This window comes from Chenopodium album, chromosome 14, assembly GCF_948465745.1.
Source record: "Chenopodium album chromosome 14, dcCheAlbu1.1, whole genome shotgun sequence".
Classification (NCBI taxonomy): domain Eukaryota; kingdom Viridiplantae; phylum Streptophyta; class Magnoliopsida; order Caryophyllales; family Amaranthaceae; genus Chenopodium; species Chenopodium album.
The window spans coordinates 44059962-44075165 of NC_137847.1; the positions used below are offsets into that span (position 1 = coordinate 44059962).

General features: G+C 37.1%; 1 protein-coding gene across 3 annotated transcripts; it reads left to right on the forward strand.

Moving 5' to 3' along the window:
* Positions 1-6088: 6088 nt before the first annotated feature.
* On the forward strand, positions 6089-14348 carry LOC145579292 (uncharacterized). Of its 3 annotated transcripts, XR_014099107.1 has the most exons (9): positions 6090-6709; positions 6973-7039; positions 7644-7882; positions 8757-8958; positions 10073-10201; positions 10623-10717; positions 10805-10920; positions 13682-13986; positions 14082-14348. XR_014099107.1 is itself a non-coding variant. In XM_081636544.1 (8 exons), the coding sequence occupies exons 1-8, from the start codon at positions 6314-6316 to the stop codon at positions 12901-12903; spliced, it is 1257 nt and encodes a 418-aa protein (XP_081492670.1). In that variant the 5' UTR covers positions 6089-6313; the 3' UTR covers positions 12904-13662. The 3 variants fall into 3 exon arrangements, 2 of the variants coding, with proteins under 2 accessions (XP_081492670.1, XP_081492669.1); XM_081636544.1 differs by lacking the exons at positions 13682-13986; positions 14082-14348 and adding an exon at positions 12891-13662 and having other exon boundaries at positions 6089-6709; XM_081636543.1 differs by having other exon boundaries at positions 13682-14348.
* The last annotated feature ends 856 nt before the right edge of the window (positions 14349-15204 follow it).

Sequence of the window (15204 nt, forward strand, 5' to 3'; positions counted from 1 at the left end):
CCCTTGATCTTTTTTCCACAGGGGAATCTGATGAATGCCTAAGTAGGCATCCATAAAGCTCATCAAGGCATGCCCAGCTGTAGAGTCGACCAGACTGTCGATCTTTGGAAGTGAGTAACTGTCCTTTGGACATGCCTTGTTCAAGTCAGTGTAATCAACACACATGCACCAGGTACCATTTTGTCTTCTTTATGAGCACAACGTTCGCAACCCAATCAGGGAAGTTACATGGCCGAATGAACCCAATGTCTAAAAACTTTTTTACCTCAGCGGCTGTCGCCTGACTTCTCTCCTCGCCGTGATTTCTTTTCTTTTGCCTAATAGGCTTCTTTTTTGGATCCACGGCGAGTTTGTGGACAACGAGATCCTGGATGATGCTTGGCATCTCTTCCACTTCAAAGGCAAAAATGTCTTTGAATTCCTTCAGGTGGTGCAAGTCGGCACCAAGCTTTGCAAAAGCAACTGTCCCTACCTTAGCAATTCGCTATGGACGACTATCATCCAGAACAATATCAATGTGCTCACCAGCCGGCTAGGGACGGGGTTTGTTTGACCATTCCTCGGTCAATGGTTGCTATTGCTTCTCCTTCTTCACCGCCACCAGCTGATCAGCTTTCCTCTTTTTTCTGGCTGTTGGTGGGGCAGGCTCGAGATCCTTAACGATGTCAAGGTCTATTGGCTCCTTTCCCTGGCCAGCTACTGCAGCCGTGGGCTTGACATCTGAGAGGTAGCATTCTCTAGCCGTCTTTTGATCCCCATTCAGGGAGACAACAGAACCATCATCCCTTTCAAACTTCATCAGCATAAGGGAAGAGATTATGACGGCCTTGGACTCGTTTAGAGTTGGACGGCCCAAGATGAGGTTGTAGGCGGTCAGCTCCTCCACAACCATGAACCATACGACCATGTGGCGTCCTTTTCCCTTCTCTCTTAGTCGAATTGGCAAGTCAATCCGTTCAACTGGGTGTACGACTCCTTCCCCAAAGCCAACCAGGGGGTGGGAAACGTTACGCATGCTGTGTGGCTTGTACTTCAGCCTGGACAAGCACTTGTAGCTGATGATGTCAAACGAGCTAACAGTGTCTATAAGGATCCGGCCAACCAGCTGATTAGCCACCTTGCATTCAATAACCACAGGGTCATCATGCGACCGGTTGTCTTTGCCCCAGTCCTTCTCTGTGATGATGACCTCAGGGAAGGTGCTGGTAGACGCCTGACCTTCGTCAACAGTGTTGACATCCATCTTCCTCAGATGGTCCTTAGTACCCCGAATGGTAGGGCCCCTCCAGCAAAGCTGCCTACTATTATGTAGATCGGCTCTTTGTCAGTGTCCGAACTACTAGCAGGCTGGGCAGTCTTTTTGGAAGACTGCCCTAGATTTATCTTCAGGGTGACCTTAGACTTTAGGATGTAAAACTTCAACACTCCCTGATCAGCCAGATAGTCCAACGGCCACTTGAGGCAATAGCAGTCGTTGGTGTCATGACCAATGTCCTCATGGAAATGGCAGTACTTGTTTTTGTTCCGATTTTTGGCGGAACATTTCATTATAGCCGGCTTCTCAATGGTCAGCCGGTCCTTGATCTCCATGAGGATGGAGTAGCAGTCCTTATTAAACTCGTACTTGGGGACGTACAGTTTAAATTCTTTCTTTTTCTTCTAGGACGACTGATCAGAATCGTCAATCGCCTAGATCCCTTTTCTTTTCTGGGAGCAGGTCAACTCTCCTTTTGTTTGCCAGACTTCTTTGAGTCTGACTGATTGCTAGGCGAACAAAGGTCGGTTTCCTGTATATAGGCTTCCGCCTCCATCAGGGCCTTTTGGAGAGTAAAGATTCTCTTTCTAACGAGGTCAAACTTAAAAGTTGACTCGTCCTTCAGACCCTTGAAGAAGTCTGTGTATGCAACATCGTCAGACAGTCCTTGAATCTAGATTCTCACCAGATTGAACCGCCTAACGTAAGAGCGAAGTCCTTCTCTCTCACCCTGTCGGATGGTGCTCAAGTCGAGACTTGTTTTCTTGGCAGGGATGTTCATTGAGAAGTTGGAAGCAAACAAGAAGGCAAGCCTCTTGAAGCTGTCAATACATCCGGCTGGCAGGTTGCCAAACCATTGTTGGGCGATGCCCTTTAATGTAGCCGGGAAGCATCTGCACCAAGTGGCATCATCCAACCCCTGTAGGTACATGAGGTTGGTGTTAGCCATGAGGTGATCTTAAAGATTGGTGGTACCACCATAGGTACCCACCAAGACATTCTTAACCTTGGCCGGTTGTGCCACCTTAGTTATCTCCTGGGTAAACGCCGAGGGTTGTTCACCAAGTTTTAGCATACGAAGCTTCCAATCCAAAGGTTGGACGTTGTATGCCGCTTGACCTCCAAAGAGGGCCTGCTGCATATAAGGTTGGGCATATTGTCCGTATGGCATCTGAGGCACATATGGGACTGATCTAATCATATGAGGGCATGTATGGACAGACTTGTCGCCTGACCGACTCTCACGTAATGACTAGGAAAACCTTGTCGAGGTGTTCTTGAAGCTGTCAGGTAAGCTCGACGTAGAAGCCGACTTAGATAGCTGCTGGTTTCTCTTCTGCTCGATGATATGTCGAGCATTAGAGAATGATTTCTTGCTGCCGTCCAGCTGAACTTGCCGGATGACTTTCCTCGTACCCGTTTGGGGTAGGAGAACCTTGGACCAGTCAATCAAGGTCCCGACCTTCTCCTTTGGGTGTGGAGTAGGCTACCGGTCCCTGACTGACTTTCTCCTCTCAGTATGAGGAGATTTTTTGGTCGACTGACCCTTGCTAGAGCCACCCGTCCTCTTGTTGATGAGGTCTTTGATCTCTCCCTTGAAACTAGTCATGAATTTCATGAGTTCATCTCTAGTGACAGGAGCTTGCCTTCTTACCGCCTGAGTTTCCCAGCCGGTTGTCCCGAGCCTTTGCTCGGACTTGTCTAGCTATTGCCTCGTTCCATGTTGTCTCTAGGACGAATGCGCCTGGTTCTGAGTAACCCATTAGAGCCCATATATGTTTCGACTTCAACGTTGTTATTAGTGTCATGGTCTGAATAGACCTCTACCTCAACCCGAGGTTGATTCTCGTTAGGAGGCGGTACAGACTCTTGAACCATCTTAGAGGTACTTTCCCCACAGACAGCGCCAAATGTTTCGGGGCTTTTCTGGTCCCTCGGGAGAGTTACGTCCTTAAGTCTAGCATCTTCTGTCTGTACTTGCAAAACAACGGAGATTCCGGGTGGTTGGAGTTCCGCCTCCGACGATCAAGTAAGTACGTGTACGGAGAATGTAAAAAGGTGCGAAAAAGGTAAAAGTGAGATCTTCTCGGATTCCGAGATCAGGTGTTTTTCTCTGATGTGAGAGAATTCAGGTGTTTGTAATAAATGAGCGTGTCCCAGAAAATGGGGTAAATCTCCCTATTTATAGGGTTATTGAATATGTGCCCCTTAGGTCATTCTGCCCTAATGGGCTACGTCGTGTTGCGGCTTTCTCGGGAATTGGGCCCCGAAAGTCTCCATTCCCTTTGCTGATTAAGGTGCCACGTGTCAAGATATGAGTGGCCCATGTTGGACTTGTCCTGAGTTGACACATGTCTCTTTCTGATTAGGCCACGTAGCAAAGGTATTTTTACCCAAAACAATCACTATATGCCGAAATTTACAAATCTATACCAAATTTTATCATAGTGAGTAACCAGGTTTCCCTAGTCCCAATAGGTTAAGCACGACTATCTCCAATGGTAGGACTCATTGGAGTTTTTTTAGGAGAAAGTATTTTTTGTAAAGGATATCAATAAGTTGGTATCTAAACTACTCAAAAAGAAAGGTGCAAATTTAGATACTCAACTTTGAGTCTCAATGGACAAAAATGTGACTCCTTATCAATTTTATAATAATTTTTTTTGAAGATTTTTTTATAATAATTTTGTTATTTATTTAATTTTTCATCACAAAAATCTTTCACAAAAAAAATAAAATAAATATAATGACCATTATGGAAAGTAATGTTAATATACTTAGTGGAGTCTTTGTGAAAAACAACTCATTTTTTTTTATTTCATTTATGGTCTCTAGCCATAATGGAGTATGGAGTAGTAAGGAGTCGAGGAGTAAGGACTAAGGACTTGTTCTCTTCAACTTGTTTAGATATTTATTACTCATTTCTTAATAAATTCAGATAGATCAGACTAAACCAGAAACATTCAGATAAGATCATATCAAAACTTTTAATTATAATTTACTTATTGCTAAACATCGTTAATTGTGTATTAATTTTTTTTATGAAAACAACCCGCCTTGTGTGTAGCTGGCCACATTGCGTGACCACTTATTAAAGAACCATGTAACCTTTATAACACTGACCAAGTAACCTCTGTAATATTAACCGAGTAATTCCTGTAACACTAACCGAGTAACCCTTTAACACTGATTAAGTAACCCCCATAACACTACCAAAGTAACCCCTATGATGTCTGACTACATCGTGCGGCACGCCACATATAAGAATTTGTGTTATGCAAATTACATACTAGTATTTAAAAAAGTTCATAATGAGACGAATCTAATACAATCCATTTTGATAATATTTTTCTTTAGAGATTAATAATAAAATGCAATTAAAATTTAGTCAAATTATTAAATCAAATAGACCTGACCAAATAATAAAAATTCAGATCGGACCCTAAAAAATCAATCAGACTAGATCTCCTTATTTTAGGCGAAGAGATATAAGGAGTGTGTGGAAATTATTACTATTGTTAAAAAAAAAAAAATATTACTCTGTATCATATAACTAATATAAAAAGCTAAACTTTTAGTCAGGCCACGAGAAATCGACACTTAGCGTTTCAACTATTCGTCAAGTGTCGTGCCACGTAGACAATAATTAAATATTAGTATGACACTTTGGATTTATCTAGATATATTTTTTATGAATAAAAAAAGTTGTTTTTTTTAATATGATAAAAAAGTTAGGTTAAGAGTTTTATTTTCAATAAAGTTTTGATAGATTTATAGGATAAAATTATTGGTCTAGAGTTTATTTCCAATAAATTACCTATATTTCATAGGTACAAAATATATTATAAGTTTAGCTAAGACAGTGACACTTGACATTTTAACTTTTCACCAAATGTCGCGCCACGTTAACGACAATTAAATAATTTATCATATAAATTTATTTTTATATCATAATTTTTTTTTTTTGGAGCGAAGGAAGTAATTCAATTCAAAACGTACAACATTCATTTATAATATATCTTAATCGATTGAAATAAAATACTTTACAATCTAAAATGATTTTATTACTTTATGTAAAAATGTCAACCGGATTGGGTCACGGGTTGAGTCACTTTAGGTCACAGGTCAAGAAATGTTCACACAAGCCCAAAGTTTCAGGTTCGGATCAACCAACGTGCTTATTACAATTTTTTTTGTGTACTTTATTTTTTTTGCTAATTTTTAGAAATTTCTACTATTTCAAGCTTACTTGCAATTTTTTGTTAATAGTTTTTTAAATCAAACATTTTCACCAATATTATTATTAGTCATTACATGTCTACTATATAATTTAAATCGTCACAAAATAACATCAGAGGGTGTTTGTTTGTAGGGATTGTAGGAGGGATATAAGCCCTTGTTTGTTTAATGAGAATTGTTCTATCCCATATGAAAGAGATAAGGATAAAAAATAGAGTTATCCCTCTATTTTTGTAACAAGGGGGGCAGACATAAGGTGTAGGGATTAATTTTAAAATGTAAAAGACAGTTTTACCCTTAATGAAAGGGAAGGAAGAGGGGAGAGGAGAAATGTTAGTAAGGATAGTTATGTAATTTTACTACTTATCCCAATTTAATTCCCAAATCTTACCAAACAATGGATAACATAATTTTTATCCTTATTCCACCTATTAATTCCTATCCTTATCCTACATTTTTATCCTTATTATCCCTATCTCTGTTGCCAAATACCTCGTCAATTTCTAACTAGTTTTGTAATATATTGTAAAACTTGATAGGATAAAGATTTATTTTAAAATTCAATAATCAATCCGGACAATCGCATGGGCACCGGCGCCAAACTAGTAACTGTATTAGGTCTGCGAATATCAGGCAGTCCTCTAATTCAATCGTCTCCGAACTTGTCTTGATTTCAGATTTTTAGTAGAATCATTCAAATTCAACATCTTTCTCTTTCAATTCATCTACCTAAATTTCCCATTCACTCTCCTTAAACCCTAATTTCTCCCCTAATTCACAACTCCAAATTCGATTCTCTGAAACCCTAGAATTTCTCAAATGGCATCGAAGAAGAAAGAACCTGAGGTTTTCAATTTGCTGAATTTATACCAAGATGACGACGACGAAGATGAAGATGAAGACATGGAGGATGTTGAAAAGGAGACAGAATCTGAATCTCAACGAAGCGAAGAATTACGAGGTTCGAACAACAATGAAGACGAAGGTATGAAGCTGAATGATGAAGTTGGCGCGTCTAATGCAGTTTCTACTACTACTACGACCTCTACCACTACACGATTCACCTCTAATTCGACTATGAAATGGAGCAGTTCAAAGCCGCCAACGCCGGTGCAGGCTCAGAGCTCTGTGCCGGATTCGGATGTGTCGCGGCAGAGGAGAGAGAAGCCGACAATTGTTGATTATGCTCATGATGATGTTGCTATGTCTCCCGAGGTATGATATAGTTCTATATTTTTGTTTTGAATTTAGTTGTGAATTTTGTTTATGATGTTAATTTGGTGGGAGTTAGGATTATTCAATCGACTGCAATTCGAATAGCGAGGCCGGTGATGAGGAAAGTGTTAGTTAGTTTATTAGTATTATAGTTGAAGTAAGAAGTGAGGATGATTTGGTGCATAAGATTCTAATTATTATGAATGTTTGATTCTTATGTTGTTATGGTTAATGAATGAGTTGCAGTGGTTTTTTTATTTCAGGATGGAGAGATATTGGGCACGAGTGCTGGTCGAGTCATGTACGGTGAAGAGCTCACGATTACTCATGGTATGGAGTGTGTATTTGGCAAGTTTAGTAACCTAACTTAGCCTTATAGTTGTTTCCTGCTTAAAATTTGTTAGGTTGAAACTAAAATGCTAAAATAGTCTTTTTAATGAACAAGAAATATTACAGATTTTCATTCTAAATCATGTATGGTTGGAGTGTTTTTTGATTGGTAATAGATTCAAATAAACCATTACCGTTACCAAGTGTTTGGTTGGAAGGTTTGGGTAACAATTACCATTACTCAAGGTAATAGTTCCACCCATTTGTTACCTCTCTAAACCTAAGGTAGCAATTACCCTTACTCTCCTCAAACAAAAATAAAGGAAGATAGGTTTATGCAATTCCTTTCCATGATCAAACCAAACAAATGGAATGGTAAGAGTTAAATGATTCCTTTCTTCCAACTTATTTGTTTCCTTTCCACTCCATTTCCATTAGTCATACCAAACGCCCCCTTAATTTGTTTATTTTTCTTTACAAATAATAACATGATGATAATTGTAATTGAAATGTGAAGGGATGGAGTGTGTATGGTTTGTTTATTATAAAATCATGTACGATGTATCCAAATAATTAACTCCATATGTTTTGTGCTTTGGTGCAGATATTCAACAGAGGACAACTGTAACTAATGTACAGATCACGACATCAAATAATCCGGTTGACTCTCCTCAGTTGTCTGCTCAAGTAGATGTTTTGCAACTTGATCATAGTGTGACAAAAGAATCAGAAGCTATGGTTGGGGAAGCTGTCAATCTCACTGGGGAAGACGGAATTGGTTCTGACCCACTACAAAAATTTCTGCGACCACCACCAGAAGATATGTGTTCAGATGAGTTACAGGTCAGTATCTGCTTCTACTAGGCCCCATAACATGGTTAATCACTCACGTGTAAGTTGTATTTTTTGCTTTTTAAAAAACTATTCATCATATATGAGTCTTGACAAAATAACTGGGTTGCAAACACTATTGTTGGGTCCAATTTGGCAGCTTGAAATTGTACTTCCAAGCATTAAAAGATTCCTGATTAACTTAAATAGATTGTCTCCAATGTAACTTTTCTTAGAGAGGTAAGGTGAGGCCTGAAGGGAGTACGAGTACGTGGTAATGGCCCTAATGGGTAGGGAGGATACTCCATTGATCAGGGTGAGAATTGAGCAGCATTCTTGCTTGTGATGGATTTGAGAAGCATTGGCTGTGCTCTTTGATTCTCATTTCTCTAAATCAATTATAAAATTTGTTGAGATGGGCCTTTTGGAAATTATAATTGATAAATTAATTTGACATGGGTTTATGGATCATATCTGATCCTTAAACAAAAGCACTAATCCGGCTTGTCTGCTTACATGGTCCAAGAAGCTCAAAGCTTCAAACAAAAGAACAGTAAATTCTAATTGCATTTGGCTATACTTTGGAAAAATGTTTTCCTGTGGGTCTTTTGAAAACAGTGCGAGTCTGATGCTTGTTTATTTTCATTCATCCATAGTTGGGTCTAACTTTTCGTAATTTAATTTAGATACGCTCTATGTCTCTACAACGTCAACCCAGTCACTAAGAAGTTGAAAATTCCTATCATAATCTGCTATTTTTGGGTTAGGTTCGGGTCGGGTTAACTTTTCCCAAGTCTAATTGTAAATATCTCTAATGTGCTCAAGTGTTAGCCAAGGATCCTGTTCTGCTTTTCAAAGGTTTATATTAAGTCATTTGTTTTTGCAGGAGAAGATCAATAGGTTTCTTGCACTGAAGAGGCAAGGAAAAAGCTTCAACGTAGAGGTTCGCAATAGAAAAGACTACCGAAACCCTGATTTCTTACGCCATGCTGTGAGGTATCAAGATATCGATGAGATAGGGTCATGCTTTAGTAGAGATGTATTTGACCCACATGGCTATGACGAGAGAGACTACTTCGATGCAATAGGTCGTTAACAATCTCTTAAGAGCATATCTTTTTGCATCTATCTTTTTTTTTTTTTTTTTTTTTTTTTTTTTTTTTGTGGCATTTTCTTGATGATATATGTGCTGAAATTTCAGATGCAAGCCAGGCAACTTCTCTGTTTTGGCAATATTGAACATATACTTCTAATGTAACTTTTCAAGGATTCAAGTTTCAGATGATGTGTATCTGGGTTCAGTGATCCATCTGTGTTATATACATATGTATAAAATTGTACATGATATCTTGGGTGCTGTATTTTTTTGGTGATATGCCTTATAGCCCTCCTTTTGGGCATTAATGATACTTTGTTTTGGAATTATTAATTGCACTTGCTTGTCACTTATCAAAAGGGAATTCAAAGGCTTAAACCAAATTCTGATACTGTAAGAAATGCTAATATCGAAGTTTAGGGATATTTCTAGGTCTCTTTTTTTGTCATATCAGCTGGATAAGATTAGCTCCTTTTAGATTCTGATATACTATGTGTTAGCGTCAATGTTTTTAATCTCTTCCAACTCTAGAAAAACTCATTTTTGAAATTGTTTTTTTTGCTATTAATTTTGGATGATATCTATGCTTGAAATGCTGTAAAACTGGGTTTTATCATTTTGGAATATGTTTTTGTGAAATGTTTCTTAACTGAAATTGTTTTGTTAAGATTGCTGTGCAGTTAGAGTCAAGTCCTTTGTTTTTGGCAGTACTTGTTTCCGCTATTGGTAGATAAGCTATACAGTACATGATATCTTGAGAGCTTTATTTTATTTTATTTTTTTTAAGGTAGGGTGCTCTGGCCTTCCTGTTGAGTGGTACTTCCCTGGTTTTTATTTAAAAAATCCTCATATCATCGAAAAAGCCCAAACATTGATTAAAATGTTGTTCCTGTTTGTAATTCTCATTTCAAAGTAAGGAAAATTTGCAAGTTTCCTTTGTTATTTAGTTTTTAGTCAGCTAAATACATTGTAGCTTCTTTGTAGAATGATGTGATATGCGATGGTTATAAATCTTCCCTTTCTCCCAACTTTACAAGCCTGCATTTACTACCTATGCTGCCATGTCCATAATGCCTGTGTGCTTATTCCCTATTTTCTGACAACAGAAGCTGATATGAAGCGTGAGATGGAAAGAAAGGAGCAAGAGAGGAAGAAAAATCAGAAAATGGACTTTGTTTCTGGGGGAACACAAGCTGGAATGGTTTCTACCTCACAAAAAGTTATGCCTAGTCCAGGTGCTCATTTAGTGCGTTATAACAAATCTGTTAGCTTATACTTTATTTCTGAATACATGCATCATTCTCTTTTTACCCTATACATATGCTAAACTAGACCACATTTCAGTATTAATATATGAATAACTGTTGTTATTTTAATTGTTGTGGGTTTATCTTAATTTACATTTTCAAATTATCAGTCTATTTATAGATTTTTATTTATTTTTTTTATTTTTTTCTCTTCCCCGAATATTTTATTGAATTATTGATGGTCAACGTTGTGTGTTGGCATGCATGAAAATCAAAGTTATGTAAGTATTGAGAAATAGATGAAGTCTAATACTTGATCTGTTCGCCAATATGTTTAATGAAATATATAATTGTTTCTTGTATTTTTAAGCTGGATTGACTTTGTGTCCTTGCTAATGGTGGTCTCCAGGAGTTACCAATCTGCCTTCTTCAGGATCGCAGTCAGGTTCAGCTGACACGTTGATACGGGAGGGTCGACAAAACAAGAAATCAAAATGGGATAAGGTTTCATGCGATCTATAGTCTATAATTTAGTAGATACTTCTGTCTGGAAGTTTACTGAGTTGTTCTTAAATGGTTGTTTGGTTTTAGGTGGATGGCGATAGAAGGAATGTGACGGGCAGTGGGCAGGAGTCTTTATCTGCGGTTGGAGCACATGCAGCACTCCTTTCTGCTGCTAACGCTGGAGCTGGATATGCTGCTTTTGCGTGAGTTTGCCTGCACTGCTTGTCATTCATTCACTGGTCTGCATGGTTCAGCGTTTCTAGATTTTTTAGGCCTCATAGTGCATCATAGATTTGTGCTTCAACTGATTTCAAAAATCGAATCTCTTAGAACCTGATATCAATATAGTAGTTTGGCTGTTTAGAGACTTTAAACATCTTTGTCATGATAGAGGTACTCACAAAGTAGGATCTTGAATATATCTTCAAGGCTTTGAGTTCCAAGGAGGTGAGTGAGACGCTAGGTTAGGCCAATGAAGGTGAGGAAATCTAAATGTGTTTACATGTCCAATATGACTATGACATGGATATAAAGTACCTCTTATTTGTAAGAAAGAGGCATAATATGCCTGACACGATAGGTTATATCAAGTTATGACAAGGTTTTTTGCAAATTTCCAACAAAGTGTTTTGCTATACAGAGTTACAGACTATCAAACTATGTAGGGTTGAAAATATTTTGGTTGCTGGAACAGGGAAACAATTATAGAAGTAGCAATTAAACATTAATTATTCTTCCTGCAATTTTTAGTGATTATATCATTTGCATGTGATGCTTAACAATGCACAGACAGTTTGATTTTTTAGTTTTCTTTTAGCAAAACTATAAAAGATTTCACAAATTATGGTTAAGGGAGAGTTGGCGGCTAATTTAGAAGTTAAATTGAGGCAACTGATAAAGATTGAAGAAGGAAACTTTAATTCTTTCAACAAAAATTATGATTTATTATTGTCAATGAATCTTGAATCTTGTTTTTGGAAGAAATATCACTAATACTACCCGGGTCTTACTGATTTTTTCCATTTTTTATTTTGGTTTTTTTAAAACTTGTTCATATATCGCTGGGTTAGTTGGTGATATTCATACAATCCCTTTTACTTGTACTTTCTTACCACCCAAAAAAAAAAGGGTTTAAATTTGACTCTTGTAAGCACACTTTTTAATATTTGTGAAAAGTCAATGTGGACAAATAGTGGGATTGAGGAACTATGAGTATATGAAGAAAAAGTATACTCTACCTGTTTCTGGGCTGTTAGTTTCTGAAACGTTTTGAAAAAAATAAAATAAAAATCAGGCTTTAAAGTGTTTCTAAGCTTCATAGAGTGTCAATACTATCTAAGAGGTGTTTGAACTTTGACGTTCAAGAATTATTTTGCTATTTCAGGTGAGTTATAATGTTATATTCCATTGACTGGAAAATGATGCAGTGTCATTGTGGAGGGACTCAGACACCTATGAACCTATTATGGTTTATTGGTGGTCCATACCCTCCTGGGAATACAGATCCCTATATTTTCTATATCTTAACATCACAACGTAGTTTCTACTATTTATCATGGATAATGAAAATTCTATATTTCTATCAATAATGGCATATCAAACAAGGTATTATTAGTGTGCTTAGTATTATGCTTGTGTTGAGAAATCAAGTTTTTTTGAAAGCTGTTGAGAAATCAAGTTTTTTTTAATAGCTGTTGAGAAATCAAGTATATGCAGAACAATTTCTAATTTAGTGGCACATGTCTGGGTCCATGATCAACAGAACAATCCCTAATTTAGTGGCACTGGCACATGTCTGGGTCCATGATCATCTCTCTCTCACATCAAATGATTGAAGTGATAATTTTGTTAATGATTGAAGTGATAATTTTGTTAAGGTATTACTGCAATCTGCTGGTAGTGGCACATTTCTTTAACTTAGGAGATTGAACAAGAATGAGAATGTATCCTGTGATGTGCTGTATAGGCTTTTGAGACTGATTGATAAAGGCTTCCCAAATCCCATTTAAGTGAGTGTGGTAGGTATCAATATGGATGCGGATTGGGTATTAAAATGGCTGTGTTAGTCTCTGGCTGTCTGTTTGACGCTTATGAGATTAAGTTATAATAAGGTATACTTTTAGGTCTCTGAAGTGTGATAGTTACCTAAATTTGTGTTAAAATTTTTATGTAGGTATGGCTCTTGATAGTCCTTGTGGCTCTTGCTGTGATGATTGTATCATAGAGTATAGCTGTGTAAAGCGATAGAATATTGATCCTTTGTCACAGCCTCACAGGTTCTGAATTCTGGCTCTTTTTGGAATTCCAACTTCCATCTGATCCATGGTAGGAAAACACATGTGATATTTAGTATTTACCTATTAAGGGTTTTTGTTGAAGCCTGGTAAATGAAATCTCCAAGAGGTTTTGTCATTAATCATCTATAGCATGCTGATCATCTTTTTCTTCGGGGTCATTTCTGGCAGTCCCAGAAAAGTAGGATAAAGTGCTGGGCTTAATTCACAATGCATGACTGCACTTATAAACTCTTCTGGATGGAATATCTCTGCTCTAGTGCTTTGTGGACCCTCTTTAGTCTACTCCCCTAAAAGGATCAAAGTTAAAAATAGGTCTTAAGAGTATAATTTGATATTGCACTGTTCAAATGTTCATGTGACTTAATCAATATTTTTCTTAAAGCTATGCATTTGTTATAGCAGTATAGCACTGTGTTTTACACTTTTACCATTAGTCAAATAATTATTATATCAAGGCTTCTTGTCGAATAACAGTAGAATATTGAAGTACTTGTGTTCACCTGATATGAAGAGACTGAATTTTATGCCAGCTGTACCTTTGAAGATGGTTTTCGTCTAGTATGTTAACAGTGATTTGCTTGGCTGACCATGGTTTAACTGTATTCTTTGTTTACTGACATTGACTTCTGGTACCTTGGGCTAATATCTCACCCTCGTAAAATTTCAGGCAGCAAAAACGGCGGGAAGCAGAGGAGAGAAGATCAAGTGATGGGAAGGCAGAGAGGAGAACATGAATCCTTTGTTTTGCTGGCTATAATTTTAGCGACTAACAAGACCAATCACAAAGGAGCAAGGAGATTGTTTGCAATCCATTGTTATGAATCTGTCAACTGTTGTGCATCGGTGAAAACTCAGCATGATGGTAATGTCGATAAGCTTCTAGCTGTCTAGCACTCTAGCATTGTTGCTTATCATGGTACCGAGGAGGCTTACAAGAATATCTCGCTAAGGTTGAACTACCTGAAACTATTGGTAATTTTACTTCCAGAATCTGAAATTCATTGGTTTGTGTGAATCATGGAAAGCGAATTACTTAGAAAATGGCCAAATTATAAATTGTTTTGTAGGTTATCCTTGATATGATTTATTTGGCAAGAAGAAATGAGGTATATTAAGCCAATGTGCTTTTTTTCTTTTTCTTCCCGGGAAGCATGTGTTTCTGAACTGCTTGTATATACCAATTGTGTATTTGCGGTTTGAATTTATGAGACTGGGGCAATGCCCCTTATAACTTTATGTATGCAATTAACTGTAATATGAATGATTGAGCAATGCTTAGTGGATGAAACACATTACATATGAAAGCACATTGGCAATAGAATGCCATTTCTTTATCTTGTAGCATCATGGACAAATTAGAACAGGAGACAAGTAGACCAGGACTCTCAGATTCAATGGGTATTGTGAGATCCGTGCTACACTCCTTGGTTACCATGTTTCATCATCTTCCAAAATAAATTCTCGAAAGTTACTTCGTGACCCTCAACACCCTTGTAAATTTAAGTCTGGAATAATTTCTTATGGAAGACTCGTCGAAAGTGCGACTAAATGGACAACATTTGGGGCTTGCTGCTTAATTATGGAGGGTGGCTCTATATTAACAACAGGGCTTGAATAGTTTGCAACTTTGTTAAGCCTATGGTAATACATGATATTATGAATTTATGATAACGACCCTATCTGGATACTGTACTGTTTGGGCTTAAATCGTTTTTTTTTTTTTTTTTTTTTTTTTTTTTGATATTAGAAGTCAAGTTCCCCAATTGAATGTCTGATGTGCGTAGTGTGGAAAATTAATTACTATACTTTATACATTTATACTTACAAAAAATTTCTAATATATTTAGGAAAATTGACAAAAATAATCCTAATTATTTTGATTTCAAACAAAATACTGTGTATAAATAAATAAATAAATAAAATTACGTCCAAGCTATAGGGGGGTGAATTGGTCATTTTAAAAATATTATGTGGTTTTTACTTTTAAGGAACTAATTTAGCAAGTCATTAATTAATTTATTCGTTGATATAGTACCTTCGTTTTATATTTTTTGCAACTTTAGTGTACTATTAATGAGATATAAAATATTCTAAAGTTGTAAAAAATATGAAGGGTAATATAAAAAGGGCGGTGATAATGCCAAGGCAAAAAAGCCACTTTCAAGGCAAATTATCTACCCGCAGCCTGTA